Consider the following 20,672-nt stretch of genomic DNA (forward strand, 5'->3'; position numbering starts at 1 on the left):
ACCTTAGAACTCAGCCGAGGAAACATTCTTTTCTAATTGGCCTTCTTCCGTCTCCGAGACACTCAGAGCTGCCTCTGCAAAGACAGAGAGGATGGCCGAGTGTTTCGAAACAATGGGGGTCAAAGCGCCCCCCCCCCACCGTCTCCTGTCCTTGTGGGGGCGATTGCCCCGTCTCTAGCCCTTACAGGCCCCGCGGCCTTAAAGGCTCCCGCTGCAGTGTTTAAGGAGCAAGAGGCTCCTGCTGCAGCATCTGAGGAGCAGAAGGCTCCCTCTGCAGCTTTAGAGATGGTTCCCGCCTCTCCTGCAGTTCCAAAGAAGCTAAAAGCTTCTCCTGCAGCTTTGAAGAGGCGAGACGCCTCCTCCGTGTCCTTGTCGAGGTGTCCCGCCTCCTCCATGTCCTTGTCAAGGCATCCCGCCTCCTCCGTGTCCTTGTCGAGGCGTTCCGTCGAGGCATTCCGCCTCCTCCACGTCCTTGTCGAGGCGTTCTGCCTCCTCCACGTCCTTGTCGAGGCGTTCTGCGTCTCCGGCGCCCTCTGAGAGGTGTAAAGCCTCCCTGGCGACCTTAGAGGAGCTTAACTCTTCCCTCACGGTCTTAGAGAAGCCAAGAGCTTCCCCCGCAGCGCTTAAGGAGCCAAAACCTCCGTCTGCAGCTTTTAAGAGGCGTTCCACCTCCTCTGCAGTCTTAAGGAGGCGTTCCACCTCTTCTGCTGCTCGAGGTAGGCAACCCGCCTCCCTGGCAGCCCTAAGGAGGCGTCCCGCCTCCTCCGCGTTCTTGTCGAGGCGTCTCGCCTTCCCCGCGGCCTTGGTGAGGCGTCCCACCTTCCCCACGGCCTTGGTGAGGCTCCCCACCTCCCCTGGGCCCTTGAAGAGGCATAGCGCCTCCTCGGCAGCTTCGAGGTGGCATAGCTCCTCCTCGGCCGCCTTGAGGAGACATAGCATCTCCCCTCTAGCCCTGAAGAAACATACCACCTGCCTTGAACCTTTTAAGAGGCATAGCTCCTCCTCTGCAGCCTTGGGGGGGACATAGTTCCTCCTCGGCAGCCTTGAGGGGGCGTAGTGCCTCCCCCCAAATCCCGATGAGACTTTGTGCCACTTTAACATCGAGTGGTCCTCCTGCAGTGGCCGCTTCAACATCCTGTGGTTCCCCTGCAGGAGTGGTCTCCCCTGTCCTGTCTCTCCAGTCCTTTTTTGTTCCTCCAGTCCTTTCAGTTCCTCCTGACCCTTCAGTCCAGTCCAGTTAGTTGTCCCTCTCCTGTCCAGTCCAGTCAGTTGTTCAGCACAGTCCAGCCCAGCCCAGCTAGTTGTCCTCATCCAGTCCAGTCCAGCTAGTTATTCAGTCCAGTCCGGTCCAGCTAGTTTCCCAGTCCAACTAGCTATCCAGTCCAGTTCTAATCCAGTCCAGTTCAGGTCCAATCCAGTTTCGTCCAGTCCTAGTCCAGCCTTGTTCCAGGAGGGGACTTTGATTACGTCTCTATCCAGGAAGGAACCTCTGGCTCTGCCTCCGGACGGGCTGCCAGTTCCAGTTCCGCCTCCGGAGGGGTCTCCGGTTCTGGTCTCGCCGCCCCTGGTGGGGTCCCCTGCCCTGGTTCCAGGTCAGACCCTGAAGGGGTCCCACCGTCGCCGGTTTCCAGTCCTTCCACCAGTCCAGCCCTTGGAGGGGCCCCGTCGATCCAGCTGCCAGTTCCCAGTTTCCCCCCCCCGGAGGTACCCCGTCGATCCAGCTGTTGATTCCCAGTCCGGCCCCCGGAGGGGCCCCGTCGATTCAACTGCCGGTATATATATATATATATATATATATATATATATATATATATATATATATTCTTATCTGTATTAAATCGTTATTTAATTCATCTATCTGCCTGCCTGCCTGCTGCTTGGGTTCACCCGCCCTGTTGCGTGACAGTTTGAGCTTTGACCTGCTAAAAGCTACTGTCTGTGTTTCTTTATCTGATCTTTATCTGCTACTTTTATTCTAAAAAAAAGTCTCACATTGAGGAAACAGGCTAATATGTTCTACTTCATTGCTCTTTAAAATTCACCACAGCAGCAGTCAGGAGAAGTTGTGGAGTAAAATGTACATTAGAGTTGGCCAGCATGGAAAGCTGCCCCCGGTGAAGTGTTTTTAGGATGAATTCCAGCCCTCTAAATCCCTCTCCCTTGAGTCTTTTGGGCTTTTACTAACACAGTTGGCTCTTAATAATGCATGGTGCTACAGTACAGCAGCAGCAGTTAGTCTGAAGGTGACTTTGACTTAAGAGCTCTAGACTGTATAGCCCCTCTGGAGCATTGACCTCTATATATCCTTGGGGATGAAGGAGGTGAGAAAAAGTTGCAAAAGGAACAATATTGACAAAAAGTAAAGAAATTGCTAACTGGGTGAAAGACGAGTTAAAGATGGAGGCTGGCAGAGCGACAGATGGAGAGATGGCTGAATGAGGAGCTCTTAAAAGGCAAATGAAAAAGGATTCTTCTGCTTGAAAGCCATTTTCAGAAACTCTGAAAACGGTGCATTAGACCAGATTTCCCCACTCAGTGCCACTTTCATAGTTTGTCATATTTGCATATCATTATGCAATGCAGAACGTATCAAAGGATCCAGCGGGGGAATGGGTACAAAAGGTTCCATCTCATTTTCTCTTCCCTTTCCTCTCTCACTCTCCCATGCTTCCTAAACCCATCCTTCCCCTCTGTCCCCTCCTGATTCTTACATGAAACACATCACTGCGGCCCGTTTTCACATCAAAATGTGGCCCTGATTTATATGACTTAATTTTTAAATACACATTTATTGAATACATTGTTAGAGTTGCTGCTCCTCTTTAAGTTTTTGTGACAGTTTCTACTCAATAGTTTAGTTTTGGAATGAGTTCCCAGTTGTCCCAAAAACCCTGTAAAGTTTGGAATGAGGAAAACTAATCATGGATGGAGAGAAGTGAATGTAAATGATTCAAAAAATAAGTTTTTAAAGTGAAAAGATATTTTCCATTGGAAGCTCAGAATGTTTTGTTTTTTTCAAAGCATTTGCTGAGCGACAACTAGGCGTAGGTCATGTCATAGCAGAAAGTGTACAAATGTGCTCATAATGTTCTACATCAGCTTCCAACATTCAGCATCTGGGTGTCATGTTGTACAACAGACACTTTTTAACATGTGTGAACCTCATGTAGTCTGCCAAGATTTAGTTGGCTGCTTCCATGATTCATGTAATCCCTAAAATACTTCATACACAAGATGGCAGTAAATGTTACAAACACGAGGCCTGAATTCACTCTGGTGTTGGTAGCATTTTTTGGAGACCTTTTGGTGAACCACAATGACAGACTGCTGCTGGATCGTTAAATAGAAGGTTTACTGGGGATGATTTTTAAAAAGCAACATATGTACATCCTGGTTTAGATATGCATTTCTATGTTGTTGTTTTTTTATGAACGCTTGAGATTTTACCTAATTCCTTATAAACTGGTACCAACTTAAAGGGGATTTAACTGTCTCCAATCTGGCAACACTGCTCATTTGTATAGTTGGATCAATTTTCCAGGATCTTGTACTAGATAACATGTAGTGCACTAACAATAAAAATGCACCTATTTTTAATAATTGTCACAAACCAGATATTACTCTGTACATTTTTACGATCTCTACAAACTGATGTTTTTCACATTACTCTGCACCAAAGACATTCACCATGCTGAATGTATCATCCAACAACATCCTGGCAACCTTCTCTTCTAATTGGTTTCCATACTTTGCTTTTCTCTGCTCTGTGTAAACAGAGTCAGCCGTTCAGCTGAGATGCCTCTGAGTTTTGGTCTTGTGACTGTCATCCTCAGCTGAGTCACTAATGGCTTCACGGTTGCAGTAAGCAGCAAAGTATTTATGTTTTTTTTTTTTTAATCTCATGCAAATATTTTTAGTAAATTGTTTGAATGACGTGCAAAAAGTGGATGTCATGAAATATCAAGACTTCAAGCTTAGATTTGGTTCATTTTATCAACAGAACCTCACATGGTACTTGATTAATTCAAGGGCCGTTGAAAATCCAACAATTCTCTCACTTTTTACAGTTTCTTGCTCTGATGGATGGTATTATTTCGTTATCTTGTTAAAGAAAACATGTCTTTCAATCCTGCTTTCAACCAGCACATTCAGAGTCTTTTTGTATTAAATTTGAAATGAAGTCGTCAAACCAGTGTTCGTGTCTGAACAACTAATCCACATTTCCTCCTGACTGCCCATCAATCCATTATCTACACACCGCTTAATCATCATTTGGGTTGTGGGGGGCTGGAGTCTATCCCAGCTTACACCCTGGACAGGTCACCAGTCTGTCACAGGGCTACACAGAGAGACAAACAATCACATTCACACCTATGGACAATTTAGAATTACCAGTTAACCTGAGCATGTTCTGGACTGTGGGAGGAAGCCAGAGTACCCGGAGACAACCCACGGATGCACAAGGAGGACATGCAAACCCCATGCAAAACGAAGGATCTTCTAACTGCAAGGCAACAGTTCTAACCACCGAGCCACTATACAGCGCACCCTCCTGACTACATGACTACAAATCATAAAAGCCTGTTTGCAGTTGATTCTGGCAGTAGGATTACTCACAAACTCTCAATGCAGGGAAAACAATACTCTGGTCCTAGCCAAATTACACTGGCCCTCCATTTATTACACAATTCAATTTAAGACGTTGTTGATTGCTTTTATATTTCTGCATGTTCTGACCCTGCTCTACATCTCAGTGCTTAATCTCTTTTTTCTGCACCAACACTGCTTAATTCAGAAAATTCATTGCTGTTAAAAGTTCCACAGTCGGTGTTTTAAACAAAGCAGCATCATGCTTTAAGTGTTTTAGCTCTCTAGATATTTGTCTAGGCGCAGGTGCTCTCAAAAGAGAAATCTGCAGACATCCACACAAACTGAGACAAGAACATATGGAGTGCCTTTATTGCATTTCTCTTGTGTGTAGTTTTAATAGTTGAAGAGCAAAACTCTTTCATCTGACTTTGGGATAAAATTAGAAAACTTTCTGTCATTTTTCCATCATCCTCCTGGTCTGTTTAATCCAGCAGGTTGAAGGTTCATCCTGAACACAGACACAGACTCTGCTTTCCTGTATCCAACACACACACACAGTCAGACACTCAGAAAAATTATTCACATGAACCGTCTCTCTCTAGCACTTGCATAATGTCTCCCAGCCTGCTTTCCTTCCTTCCTCTCTTTCTGTCTTGAAACCATGCAGTCTAATTAGCAGTTTCTGTCAGCCTGATCCCATGAGGATGAAACTCACATCAGATGGACTCTTCACAAAGTCACACACTCACGAACAGGTGGAATCTCCAGGCCTTTCTGTCAGTCCAGCCCTGGAGCACACTAATTTCCAGTAAACTTTATGTAAAACTCTCTTGCACTCTGTTTCTTTCTCTCTGTGCCAAACACATGCACAAATCTATAACAACAAATCCAAGCTAGGCAGCAAGGGGGAAATAATTTAGTGAACAAAGTCACAGCACATGGAGAGGAACCGTTTAGTTTTTGTTTTTTTTCCTCAAAAGCATAGTTCTCAAGAAAAGTAGGACTGTTATCAGTGGAAAAGCTATTAAAGTTGATGTTCTGGTGGGTTTCACAAGCTTTTGATGGTTTATACATGTGCTTTGTTTTGTTTTTTAATCATTTTATGGATGTGCTTCTGTCTGAATTTATGGACTGCATCCTCCTGTGCATTTGCAACTGCACTAGCTTCCCTGCCGATATGACTTGGAAATATTGTAATTGTATTGTTAAGGTTTTATTGTATTAAGTCACCAGTTGTTTTATGCATTTCATACCTGGTGACATTTCTACTAAATTCAACCTCTTTGTTTTGGCATTTTATCTCTTAGTGTTTACACGTGATGTGTCGCTTCATTTCTTCAACACATCTCCTTATCTCCTCCCACATGCCTCTATTATTCATACATAATTTACTCCGACTACCTAGCTGACAGTTTTTCAAAAGTATATTTCTATACGTTTTCCCATAGAAATAATCGCTTCATGCTTTGAAATGGCTTTGACATAACACTGTTGCTTCCTTTAGAATGTGCAGATTTATACAGTCCCCCCTCTTTGTCCACTTGCCACGCGCTGCAACTCGAGCACACCGGCTCAGCCATGACTCGAATACTGTAAAATGTTGCTACACTATACAGTAGCAAGTGAAAATATTGGAATAATTCAATATATCTTTCACCAAAACCAGTTCTGGAATAGAATAATGATGAGAAATGCTGCAGTCTGACCCACCAAGCTGGCAGGACTGGTTCTTTAGTTTTGGTATAAAATCCTGGAAATCAGAATTTGTGTTTCTGAGACTGTCAAGGAGGCAAAGAACACCAGTGACATCTACAGCTTATTTTATTCATGATGTGCCACTTGGTGTATAAGAAGCACTGTATAGACATGCTAACGAGGTAAAAACTTGATTTTAGTAGAGGATGATCATCAGAAATTTTTAATTCAACTGATGCTTCGACTTGCTCACACTTAAACTGGCACTTGAATTTTCTTCACTTTTCAAACTTAACCTGGAACTTCTTTCATCACTTTCACTTCAACTGAAACTTCATCTGAAAGTGTTTGCCTGACACATTTCCAGTATGTTTTTGAGTTCAGTTTTTACCAAGAAAGGAAAGGAAAAACTAAAAAAAAACTTAACTTTTGACATTTCACATCCTCCACAAGTGCTTGAACTTCAGCTGAATCATCAGCTCCTTCCTGCAGTCTTCCTGCAGCTGTTGATTACAGTTAAATTGACACTTCAACTTGAGTCAGAGCTCACATTGACACTGAAACTGGAAGTTTTTTAGCATTTCCATTTGAACTGTATTGTCAGCTATTTTAACCCTAGAGGTTGTTATTCCTTAATATCTTTAAGATTAAAAGTTTCGATATTTTCATATTCCAGGTATTCCTCATAAAACATGTTTGTGACATGATGCCATTTGCATTTTTATTCATTTTTCATTAATTTAAAAAAAATTCAGTTTTTGTATCAGTACCCCACTCTTCCATGGGCGGGGTCAAAAATGACCCCAAGTATTTCCAATGGGATATTTCACTTAACATTGGTTCTTGGCAACTGTGAGTGTAAATAAACATTTACTGTCCCTCATACAACTGATGTCAGCAGTCCCACCACCGAGGAGGTCATTTTTGCACAGCATTATACATGTAAGTATTATCTCCACTTATGAACTTATTTTTCATTGACAGAATATGTGAATTTTATGTGAATATCTGTGAAATTTGCCTAGTTTGTTGTTAGCTAGCAATACTTTTAGCTAACAATACTGTTAGCTAACATTGTTATTAGCAAACAGTATTGTTAGCTAACACAATCACACACGCACGCACGCACGCATACACATACACACACACACACGCACGCATACACATACACTCATACACTGTTGTTGCACTGTTATTACACAGTATCTTAGCTAACAGGATTGATAGCTAAAGTACTGTTAGCTAACACAAACACACACTCTCTCTCTCTCACACACACACACACACACAAATACACCATTGAATAATTGATGATCATATAATAGGCTACCTAATGGGTTAGTGTGTGTGTGTGTGTGTGTGTGTGTGTGTGTGTGTGTGTGTGTGTGTGTGTGTGTGTGTGTGTGTGTGTTAGCTAACAATACTTTTACCTAACCATCCTGTGAGCTAACATACTGTGTAATAACAGTGTAACAACAGTGTGAATGTAAGTGGAGGTGTGTGTGTGTGTGTGTGTGTGTGTGTGTGCGTGTGTGTGAGTGTGTGAGTGTGTATGTGCACGCATGCCCTTAGATTTACTTACAAAGCTACAAATGATTTATAGTTTTGTGCATTCAAACAGTGTCTTTTCTCATGTTTTTCCTTTTCTTTTCAACCCAAGGCAACATGGCTGCTAGGAGGCCAGCTAGGATCCCTGTGGACGTTGCCCTAAAAATGATCATGGATGGATGGGACGAAGAGCCTATTGGAGGCATTGACTCAGGATCTGACATCTCAGATGTAGAGGACTCAGACTATTGTCCACCTGGAGATGTCAGGCTGCCTGGAAATCAACCTCCTTTATGTGTCCCTCTGTCTGTTTTAAAATACGGAGGAAGATTAACATGTTTTGATACCGTTTCAGTGATTGTTATGTGATAAAATTTGAATTAAAAGTGAAGAAAGAACATATCAAAACTGAAAATACTCTTTTGTTGAACAAAATATATAATGTCTAACCAACATGAAAGAAATGTCTCAAGTTTATTGCAAAAATGCATTGATTTCAATTGGGGTCATTTTTGACCCCACCCATGGAAGAGTGTAGGTATTGGTTGGCCATGCATCCAAGGGTTAAGGAACATCCATACGCTGTTCAACAGTAAGATTTTGACAGTGAGCACATATTTTGTTGTTTTGCTGTTGTTGTTTTCGGGTAATGCATTGTTTTCGAGTTTCCTCCTTTGATTTCTGTCGTCTGACTGTAGCTTTTTGTTATTTTGAAACGGTAAAAAATGGAGAAGTAAGTCAACATCTTACATTTCTGTTTGCAATAGTTGTGCAGCTGTGCTACAATGAGGCAATGAAGCAAACATGCAACAGCCAGGACAATCACATCCACTTCAGTGACAGTACTTTACAAGTTAGACATCCGAGTACGCATAAATTGCAGAGTTAGGTTAACAAGTTTGACTGCAGTATTGACTCTGATTGTGCAAAAACAACAACATATAGTAGTTACTGGGTGTAACAACAGTTCTATGAGCATGTGGAAAATGGAATAACGGAGGGTTTGTTATGGCAGTCTATATGATGAATTTCCTGTAAAAGAAGATGATGTTCGAGGAGATGACTGTGTTCTACCAGTCACAAAAATGCATGAGACGCACCAATGGGTCTAAACTAAATATTTGGACTAATGGACTAGTGGGCCAATGTCTAGGCACTAGTGCACATGAAAAGTCAATGAACAGCTGGAATCAATAGGTGAGATTAGAATACATAAAATGTAGTAAACACACATGAATGACAACAAAACAAAATACAACGTAACAGTAAGCATTGCCACTGAAAATAAAAATACAGCCTGTTAACAGAAAATCCTTCAATAAGGTTCATTAAAGTTCCTTTAAGTTCCTTGGTGTTTTATGTCATCAAACGTCTTTTAGTCCAGTCGCTGTAATCGTTATTCCTCTTGGTACAACAGTTTAAGTCAAATTTCAATCAATGTTCATAGGTTTGAAAGTCATGGGTTTGCAGGAGTGTATGGCTTTACCAGTTCTACCACACGGCCGTGTTTCACAAGGGAAGATGAAGAACTGGGCAGTTCCTCGACCGCGGTACATAATGATCATGCTCTGGGATGGTTTGACACTTCCTTGGTTAAGGAGGAATCCAGGTTCCAAATTCAAGTTTCACAAAGCATAAAAAAAACAACCCTAGCCTGCATAACAATAAAAACCCTATTGTACACAGCCATGTTATTACATATCAAACATGATCATGTTTTCACTGAAATCAAATCTCTGTATGATAGTGAGGTTAAAACACAGTTAACAATCAAAGTTAGTAACTCATCTTATGACTTAATTGTCACTTTAAATCGCTGCATCACTTCAAATGGAATATTTCAGACTCATAAAATCATGATTGTTTTAGCTCCCTTTAATCATGAATTACGATTATGAATTTAAACCATGAAATCCATTTCTTTGTTTCCAACTCATGAACTAAAATACTTTTCCAGTACAAACTCTCTTTAAACATTCACTTTTTATAGTGTAATACTTTTTATATGTAAACATTTTCTACCGATATAAGTAGATAAGTATTATCTCCTAATAGTTGTCTTCTCTAAATTGGAGCCACTAAGAACTACCTACCCCAAAGAAGGAACAACTTTCTCCTCCAAAATGACCCTGAGTTCTACTGGGGCAAGTCTTGTGGCCATATGATTCACAAATTGTCAAACTGCCCCAAACAGCCCCGCAGGTTCCTATAGTGGAAAACCGTTTTTAATGGGGTTGTTTTCACTCTGTTCATGAAAAGACTCAATATAAATTATCCCTTCGTGTAGTATTCTTATGGAGATTTTCTGAAAGCTCATAGTTTGTGAGCTGTGATGTGCTTGTTGGTGTTTTCAGAAATTTGAGCCATGGAGCTTGATTTGTTGTGTCAGTCAAAAGTTTGGGCATACCTGCTCATTCATTATTTTCTGCTGCGGATTAATACTGAAGACATAAAAACTTTGAAAGAGCACAAATGGAATGATGTTTTAAACACAATACTGTGAAACAAATCAGAATATGTTTTTTATGTTTCATTCTTTAAAGTAGCCCCTTTTTGTTTTAAGATTGTTTTTTTTTTTTTAATGTATTAAAAAAAAACCTTCAATGAGAAGGTGTGTCCAAACTTTTTCCTGGACGTTGACTGTATGTTGCAATTTTAGTTGTAGAGTTTTCTTTGTAATTTTAGAATGTCTGAAGAAAATGTTGATATTCCTCATATCTTCATGTTTTCATTATGCATTTTCTTTGGTACATTACTTTACCCACTTGTTAGCTTGCTAATGATTAGCCTCAGTGACTTTTGGCATTGCCAGCAATGCCCAAGTTGCCGCTGATTAGCAGCATTGTTGTCTCCAAGTACAACCAGTGTTACCACTTGAACAGCACAGAGTTTGTGTTCATGACTTGTCGTGTTGTAAGCACAAGTTCCATTTCAAGACAACATAAATACCAAACCTCTAATAACACTTGTGTTACAGGTGGATGAACCTTGTAGTTTAACCAAATGTATATTGTTAGCTGCATGCTAGTAGACATCTGTCAGATACACTGACATTCATGAACACAGCCTGCTCCGCCTGCCTGTCTTGATTTCACACATATTACGCCCTCACATGCAGGCACACACAAACACAGATGTCGTTTGGTGAAAATATATAATTCAGTTTTCTTTACATTGTGGCCTCGAGTGTAATTTTTTGCTCACAGCGTCTTTTGCTTCTGTGCCTGTTCCACAGACTCTAAGAGCACTTAGATATTCACATGCTCTTCATTCTGAAACGATAAAGCTACAGCCAGGAGCAACGATAATATCATCTGAGTCTGAAAATCAGAGTGATAACTGAGGAAGGAGATGAAGGAAAGAGATACTGCTGTAAAAAAAAAAAATGTTTTATGAATGTCAATTTGGAGCGTTTGCATTCTTAGCGTAGTGTTCATCTGCATTCCACTGAGGACACAAGCACAAGTGATGACAGCTTCTCTAGACTCTTCACACATTTTTAAATGCCCCCACCCGCTCCTTATCACTCCATCTCCCTCGATGCTTCATGCCTGTCTCTCCTGCTTAACTTGAGGTCTTACTCGAGTCAAAGGGGAAATTAATTTCACAGCATTTAAACATTTTCAACACCCGCTTCCATGTCCTCTTTAAGAGTTCATTGTCCAGGCTTAAATGATGTGATTCCTGTAAATTTTCTCTTAAATTGTTCTGCCTGGTTAAATAAATGTCAATTTAAAGTCCCTCCACCACCACCCCCCAGGTCCCGACTGTAACCCGCACTTCCTTCCTTTTCGACTCGTTTTCACTTTGACGCCGATCTCTCGCTTGTCAAGTGAATTCTCACTGAGCAACATTTCAAAGGGGCATCAGCCTAATTGCTTGCTAATGAGTAGACAGTTGCGGGGTGCACCGACAAACACAAACAGGCGGTGCTGACTTGAGCGGAATATATTTGCCTGTCCTCGTTCAAATTCGGCAGGAGATGAAGGCGCTGGGAGACGGTGTCAAGCAGGAGCGAACTGGTCTGGTCCTTGATGAAGTACACAGTCGCAACCAGAAATAGACATCAACAGTGGAGATAATTGGCTATCAGACTGGAGCCCTCCATGGCAGTTGTGGTCTGTTTTTGTCAGGATATTAATTTGTATGAGGTCACATCAAGGACAGACGCAGGGTTAAAATTCAGGCATTTTGAAGAACATGAAAGACTTCCTTCAGGAATCTGTAATTCACAACTGTGATTGTAAATTTTCTACCCTGGCCGCACATTTCAGCAAGTCCTCCTCTCAATCATCAAATCCCTCTTTTTCCCTATCTTGCTGCTGCCGTATGTTGCACTTCAAAGTCAGACTTTCATCAGCTGAAATTGCTTCTGCTTGTACTTTGATACATTTGAAATAATGAAAAGTTTCCTTTTGATGCTCTTGTGAAATGAAGTCCAAAGAAGCACTTTGGGAAGATGAGAAATACAAGACATGGATGTCGTGAAATTCTTGTCAGCAAGTCTCAACACACCCCCACAGATGCACACATGCACAAGAAGTGAATGAATGATACAAAATGACAGTGCACACCTTCATTTTGACACTACATTTCCCCTTTTTTTCCTACAATGTCTCCATCTCTCCCTATTGTTGCAGCAGTGTTGCCTCAGACTTGTTTGCAGAAACCTCTAGTTTTATTATTTAGAGCGCAGGCATAAATTAATTATTTTCCAGGAGAAACCTCTGAAGCAGTATGTACTTATTAAAAATATTAATCAAATATTTATGATGACATATTCATCAATGCATATTTTAGGACGTGATAAATGGGCTATGAAGAGCATCTGCACCGGACCTTCAAATACCAATGAACCAAAGCATTGTGGCATTTACAGATTAAGTAGCGTATTTACCTGTAAAACTTTAATAAGGGTCAAATCTTTATTGCCAGATGACTGGATCCAAGCATCTCAGAAATGGCAAGGCTTTGTGGGGTACTGCTCTGCAGTGTTAACAACACGGAGTACAAGAAGAGAGCAACCAAGAACCAGTAACGGAGTGTTAGGGGATATGGTGGAAGACGTCTTATGAATAGCACCTCCAGTTTTCTCGACGGTTTTAGTGCCGGATGCGAGAGAACACCTTCAGAGGCCTTTTGGAGTCAAGCTTTCAGTGGGTCAGAGGTGTTTTCAAGTCTTTGAAGGAGCATATTAGAAAGGGATGGTTATATTGTTTTGGCTTAGCAGTACAACAAATATGCAGCTGTGATTGCACTAGGACAATCACAATAGAACCTTTGGGTTCTGTTGTTTGTGTTTGTTCTGGTGTATCCTATGAATGCTAAATGCTGAATAGGATCATGACAGTATGGAAAACAGGTCATGTTATGACATATTCTTACCAAATGGGATGAACTGTTTGGGACAATTCTTTCGCTCATATACCAAACTTAGATAAAAGAGTAAGTCAACTACTGTATGTCAAAGCTTTTAGATAAACTCCAGTTATAACTAGGACTTATTCAGATGTTGAGCTGAATGCTGTTTGCAAGTCAAAAATGCATAATTGCAATAACTCTAATGATGTGAATGCTGTTTTAACACACAGATTTTTGGCCAGAGTTTGATATTGATCTTATAGAGCCTCCCTGAGCCTGGTTCTGCTGGGGGTCTCTTCCTGCCACAAGAGAGTCGTTCCAAACAAATTTCTCAAATATAATTTAATAATAGATGATAAAATTCAATAAAATAAAAAATACGTTAAAAACCCAGAAAACAATTCACATAAACTAAAAGTGAAGGACAAGAAAAAACAAAGCTCGCTCTTGGGGGATCCAAGGAAACCTTGGATTTGTTGGGTTTGTATATTTATTGGGTCAAAGCTTTAGCTCTGAATTAGTCAGATTAATCTCTGTCCTCAGTGCTGTGAGGTCCTGGCTATGATATTTATATTAGCTAGATTAAGTTCCATAATTTTGTAATACCTAAAGGGTCTAAATTTTATTATTGTATTAATTTGGTTAATCTCCATAATAATAATAAGACTGCAAGGTCTCAGCCTTTATCTGTTAAATGAAATTGTAAATCATAATTGTAAATATGTAAACTACCTTGGTAAAATCACACCAAAATAACACTGTTGGGTCTTGAGGCCAATATTTACACTTGTTGGATTACTTTCATAACATCCATAATCCCATTTACTGGAAAGCACTTTGATGCAATGGCTTTTGTCTTGAATATACCGCATAAAAAAAGTATTTTATCTTGTTATATTTTATTCTTAGGATCTTATTTATTTGTCTGAATTTGTTGTCATCATTTATCTTGTTGTTTTTTTATATTGTAAAGCACTCTGAAACTTTGGAACATCATTTAATTCTGTCAGTATCTTTCTTGAACAACTCGGCCATTTGGAATCAAAAGCGCACACATGCTAAATCAAGAAAGTACCACGTTGTTCTGGAATGAAATGCTTTAAAAGGTATGGTGAGTTATTCAAAAGTGGAAAGTAATTCTTAATTTCATGGACAATAAGAAAAACAAACAGTCCATCCACAATGTGTGTTAAATCTTTGATTTCTGCTCCTAAATGCAGTACTGCTGTGATTTCAACCTCCTGCACTCTCACAGAACTAGGACAGAGAGAAAAAAGATTGTCAAACATGACTGGAAACCTGTTTAAAATTGTAATCATTGACTAATTTAGCTGCTGCATGTACAGGTTAGGTACATGGTTAGGTACAGGTTCATGTACTTTTCCTGCTCATGCCTTTAATAATAAACTGCTGTAGAGGATATTGCACTAAAATTAGAGTCAGTGGCATCAGAATTGTAAGTTCAACACTTCAGACTAATTTAAGAATCAAAGTGAAGCCTTTGGCTGAATAAAAATCATATTTTATGGTGTTCCTGTGTTTTTGAAAGAAGTGACTGGTAGCTGTAAATGGACAGAAGCCATGTCTCATCACCTACACACTCACACACAAACACATACACATAGAGACAAACAGTCACACTCACATTCACACCTACAGACAATTTAGAATCACCAATTAACCTGAGCATGTTTTTTGGACTGTGGGAGGAAGCCAGAGTGCCCGGAGAAAACCCACACATGCACAGGGAGAGATGAGAACACTGAATCTTCTAGCTGAACAGTGCTAACCACTAATCCACTGTGCAGCCCTGGAAACAAAAATGAAACAGAAAAGTTGCCTTTAAGGACTTTTGTCATAATATAACTGCAGATATGCAATCGTCAAAGGTGGACCGGCACCACTGACTATTTTCTGCCTAGCAAAGCGGGGACTTCCATAGCCTGCAATGGAACTATGTGTTACCCCAAAGTGAACTGGTACTAAGTTTTTAAAAGGTGTGACTGTATAGATTTAAACATTTGAACATCTGACCCTTACACGCACGCACGCACGCACGCACGCACGCACACACACACACACACACTTTGTCTGTCTAAGCTCATCTCTTTTCCAACTTCCACCCAGTGAGAACCGACTGCTGTCTCTGATTCACATGCACACAAATTGCTGCTCTCCTGCTTCTGCACATCAGCTGGAGGAAAATCTCTTTGGCACATTTCGGCACTGCAAAATCACATTCATGGACTCCCTGCCTGCACTCAGCATTAAACATATGATATAAAAACTGCCCATGAAAGGGCTTAAACTGCTACAGTATGTACTATAGATGGAGATACGGCACAGGACTTGAATGACAATAGAGCAGGAGCAACCCTCTTACAATGCTGTGTTCACAAGCAGCAAAGTGTGTTTCCACTCCAATTATTTCAGCACACTTTCATGCATTTTAATCCTGTTTTTCTGGTGCGGTTACTAAATATCAATTCAGCTTTAGACACACTGGCTTTGATGTTCTGCATGAGCCTAAATATTTTTTTTATATACTTTATGGTTCCCATGGAGCCTCTGCTGTTGATGTGTGCAGGCAGCTTATGAGAAAGTCAGATAAAGCCAAACTGACTGTCCACGGGCACAAACAGAGTGGCGCTCAGATCAATATATGATTTATAAGCAGCCACAGTTGTGCATCGGGCCCTTGTGGAGCACGCAGCACCGCCAGTCAAGCACAGGCTTCGTCATCCATAGGAATTAGTTAATAATTGATGATGATGTTAAAAGCTCTTGTGAAATAGTAGCTGGTAGAGTCAGCATTGTGGTGAGTGCTGATTTAAGCATTTTACAGCTTAATATACAAGATGAGACCACTGGGAGGCTGAAATATTACATAAACATAGTAGCAGCTGCTGTGTTTGCTTGACAAAAACTCAAAATTCCTTCTGTATGAGTATTAATATTGTACTGTCAACTTGCATGTAGACAATCCAAATGTGACCCAGTCAAACCTGATTCCCAGACCAGCGGATAATGAGACCTTCAGCAAAATCATATCAAATCAGATGAGATCAGGTATACCTCAGCAAGCATTTGACATATTGAAAATGTTGTGACTCAGCTTGTCCGCCAAAAGCCAGTGATGTTTAGGCAGCTTTGTCAAACATGTAGTCAAAGATCAATTCTGGATCAAAAGTTGGAGTCACTGAAAAGTTCTCAAGAAAGAGTCTTCAAGCAGTCTTCAGAGTCTGATGCGAATAATGTTTATTCAATACAAAGGCTGTAAGAACAAACATGAACAAAATCTCAAGATTTTAGCTGCCTACGCAAAGCATTACATCGTCTTTTATAACTATGCAAACTTTTTCTAAACACTCCTTTTCCATTCTGTAAAGCCACAACCCATCATCTTAAGACCCAAGATGCATATGATGCAAGCAGAACACAAGTTTAACCACCTCCTCTTTTTTATTTCTGCTAGGTTGGCATTATTTCTGTTTGGTTCAACGTAACCTTGGTTTCAACTCTCAAGTGTAGACGACAAGAGAGCATGCACTTCCAATCTTATGCCTTATATGGGCTTCATGGGCTTCCTTTGGGCTGCCGCGTTCCACAGGATTATTTAGTGTACGCGTAAATTCAACTGACATGTTAAGTCTTTCAGTCTTACCATTGTTTATTCTAAAGTCTGATTTACACATCCTATTCATCTAATTTTATCATTTGTGTTAAAATGTTACAATAAAACTCAAACAATCTAAGTATCTGGAGTGTTTGAAACCTTCATATACTGTTTGACTGTCATGAACTCTTCAGTCTTGTCCTGTCTTGCTACATCTACAGCTTCACTTCTATTTTTACCCACAGTATTTCCTCTATAGTGCAAGATAAACTTGAACTATTTCAGTTTCATCTTTTATTAGTCTCCAGCATACACAACCAAATATTGAACTGTCCAAGGATGTTTTAAAACATGTTGTTTCCCTGTTTCTTCTCATTACAGAGGGAGAGACTGCGGAACATCGAGAGGATCTGCAACCTGCTGAGGAAGGTAAGGACAAATTTCATTGGTGTTGTGTTGTGAATATCATCAGCAATAAGCCTGATACAAGAGTATGCGCTTCAGTGAGAAAGAACATATAAGGTGGAAACAAATACTGCAATTTGAGTGCAACAGTTTGCAGATGACACCACATTTTTCTAATATTTTTCTAACTATAAAATAAAGAATTGCTGTCTGTTTTTTTATTTTTTCAACAAACGTTCATCTGATTTGCTTCAGACTTGGAGTGTGTTGTGCTGGGAATCTGAAGAAATGTAGTGTTTAGTTAGAAGTTATTCAAATGTGGGGTGGGGTCATTTCTGGTTTCTTCAGGACCTTGGGCTCCCTGTGGATAGAACCCAAGTTGCCCATTTTTGCTACAGCATTAAAGACAGATGTATCAGTCATCCTCAGACTGTGTATTGTTAGGGACCTAAGGAAATGGATTGTCGAATTTGACGTAGTTTTGATTAGCATTGGACATTTTTGGGTACCTCAACAGGCCTTTGGCTGCCTGTGGTCAAGGTGTATTTCGCGCCTTTTGCAATGCAACTCTTTTGACTGTTCAGTTGTGAATTTGATTCATCAGATGCCAGATGTAGATATAAGCTGCCATTGGACTCTCATTTCAGGCATCCTTGTCCTTCTCTTCTGCTAACCTGAATTTTACAGTGCTCTTCACTGTGTGAAGCAACAATAAGAACATTCTCTTAGTTGTAATCTACCACATTGAAGTTTAGAGTTTTGCAGAGGATTTTAATTGTGTAGCCTTGCTAGTTTTTTCTTTTTTCTTTTATTTCTTCTTTTTTATGGTGGTGGAATATAAATTTTAATCACAGTGCTCATCTTATCGCATGCAAATGTTCCACCAAAACAATTCCACTTCTCTCTATTTTGAGGGAACAGTGAAGTTGTGTTCTTTATTTAGCTCCGCCCACAGCAGCTGTGTTTGGTTTATAGATAGATAGATAGATAGATAGATAGATAGATAGATAGATACTTTATTAATCCCCAGGGAAATTCAAATATTATATTACATACAATATAATATTTAGATGTTTCAAGACATAGTCAAAGAAACACAAACAAGCCGAGCGATTTTCCTCTTATAGCGTAATGACAGTGACATGCAGTTTGAGCGTTATGTTCCACAGAATGGGCTGGCAAAGCAAGACTATGCTGTATTAAACATGTTATGGCTTCATGCATATATCATACATGCAAGCCATATTGCCCATATTTATATCCTCTAGCTGTTTGTTTCTTGCAGCACTTGATTTCAGTCTTACTTGAGCTTGTAGAGCTGCATATCACTATTCTACAGGTCTAGCTTGAGCAGTTCAGTTTTCTAATGAATTTTTGATTTGCACAGTGATGCTTTCTTTGTCGTCTTGCCTCGTGTTGGACTGACATCAAAGGGGAGACAGAGATTGAGAGGTTCTGTGTTGTGCTCTGCAGAGCCAGGCTGTCTGTCTGTCTGTCTCTGTGTGTGTGTGTGTGGGTGGGTGCATTTGCCTTCAGGACTCAGTTTGATGATGAGAAGAGACCTCCTCCCAGCTTCAATGTGACATCTGTTTTCTCCCTACACCTCTCTGAAACTCGCTCACACTGCGAATTTGTGCATGCAAGTGTATGCCTGTGCGTATGTGCTTCATCGGTTGAACAGCTGATCTTGGTTATCAGTGTTGTCAACTCGAACCCTTGGGCCCTCCACTGGCCCCTGGAGAGGACATTTTCCCCATGGTGCTCATTCAGAAACAAATGCACACATAAAACACATCCAGATGAACTGCCCTTGCAGCTGCGACCGACTGTTCCAAGATTACCGGAGGGGTCTGCAGACATGCTAGAACGATGCATCTTAAATCCGACTACCACCAAATTTCAGAATTTTTAAATCAAAGCCAATGCAATCAGTAATTATCAAGGAAAAAAACAGGAGATCTCAATATATCACCAAAACCTGCATCAAATTCACAGGCAGTGTAAAATATTAAGATTTTTCACTGATTTTGGAGGTTAGTTTAACACCTTTACCACTGCTATAACCTTCAGCATGCAGTCAGCAGCACCATCCGCCCTCCCTTACTGCGCTATCAAAGCTGCATTGAAGTCTACTACTGTTCACATGTTGTTAATCCCAACAAAGATGTCCTTCTGCTCTTACATGGGAAAATCCTTTCACCTACAAGTCAGTGGCAGGGTTTAATTAAGAATCAGGTACTGCACTAAAAGGTTAGCACGCACAAGTTTTTTAAAAAACCCAAAACAATATGCTGCATTCAGTTCCTTTTTTGATCCAGTTCACTGTTAGTAAAGTACTTGTATTCACTGAGATCTACCGAGTCCCTCTGATGACATGGTAAAAAAATAAAAATAAATTGTGGCCACGATATAGCTATAACGTGCGCACGAAATACTACTTCGTTCCCACAAAAAACTACTTCGTTCCCATGAAATGCTACTTCATTCCCACGAAGTAGGTACAACGTGCGCTCGAAATACTAATTTGTGGCCATGAAATAGGTATAACGTGCCCACGAAATACTAACTAATACTATTAATATCATTCCTGGGCAGCTGGGTAAGCAAATCGAGTGCACCTTCCCTACAACCTGCAATAATATGTGTATGGGCCGTACTTACGTGATGTTCCTAAAATGAGTGTCTTTTCTTAGCTGTTCTAGTCCATATCTTGTTATCCCGCATTCAGGAAATTATTTATTTAGGCCTGTGTTTGATATTTTGTTGCAACGGGTACCCTATCTGCTGACATGTCACCTGATTTACAAACTTTTTATCCTCATCCTGTTACTGCACGTTGTTTTGTTGTGCTAATATGTAGCCGTAAACTCATTTGTGTCTGTAGGAGCTGCAGCCCTGCACACATATCAGGACACTTTTCATAAACAGCTGAGAGGTGTAGGCATACTACTAAGCGAGGTATGTTTAACATTAAACCAAATCTTAATAGTATTAGTTAGTATTTCGTGGGCACGTTATACCTACTTCGTGGCCACAGATTAGTATTTCGAGCGCACGTTGTACCTACTTCGTGGGAACGAAGTAGCATTTCGTGGGAATGAAGTAGCATTTCGTGGGAACGAAGTTGTATTTTGTGGGAACAAAGTAGTATTTTGTGTGCACGTTATAGCTATATCGTGGCCACAATTTATTTTATTTTTTACCATGTCATCAGAGGGGCTCCGTAGAGATCTGACACTGCTGAATGTCTTTTATCTTTCCTTATATTTTTATTGACAACAAGACAAAGAATAAACATTTAAGTGACAAAAATTTCATTTTTAGCCAGTGCTGATTGTCAGATAGAGTGGTTATAATGACAAGTATCAGTAGCACAAATTCAGTGTTTAAAATGGAACTTTATAGGGACTATTTTGTTTCTTTGAAGTGGGGTTGTATAAGGTACTTATATGCTGTT

The 20,672-nt window shown here is 40.5% G+C and overlaps 1 protein-coding gene and 1 long non-coding RNA gene across 2 annotated transcripts in view; one reads left to right on the plus strand and one right to left on the minus strand.

The window, feature by feature from the left end:
* Window positions 1–20,672, minus strand: part of LOC127537692 (uncharacterized) — a 185,308-nt gene that overhangs the window by 107,333 nt on the left and 57,303 nt on the right. The gene's annotated exons all lie outside the window — the stretch shown is intronic.
* cnih3 (cornichon family AMPA receptor auxiliary protein 3) overlaps window positions 1–20,672 on the plus strand; it is a 118,377-nt gene that overhangs the window by 34,110 nt on the left and 63,595 nt on the right. Inside the window, 1 exon segment of the mRNA XM_022216162.2 lies at window positions 17,192–17,239. Coding sequence (XP_022071854.2) covers window positions 17,192–17,239 — 48 coding nt within the window.

This window comes from Acanthochromis polyacanthus, chromosome 16 (assembly GCF_021347895.1).
Source record: "Acanthochromis polyacanthus isolate Apoly-LR-REF ecotype Palm Island chromosome 16, KAUST_Apoly_ChrSc, whole genome shotgun sequence".
In the NCBI taxonomy this organism is placed as follows: domain Eukaryota; kingdom Metazoa; phylum Chordata; class Actinopteri; family Pomacentridae; genus Acanthochromis; species Acanthochromis polyacanthus.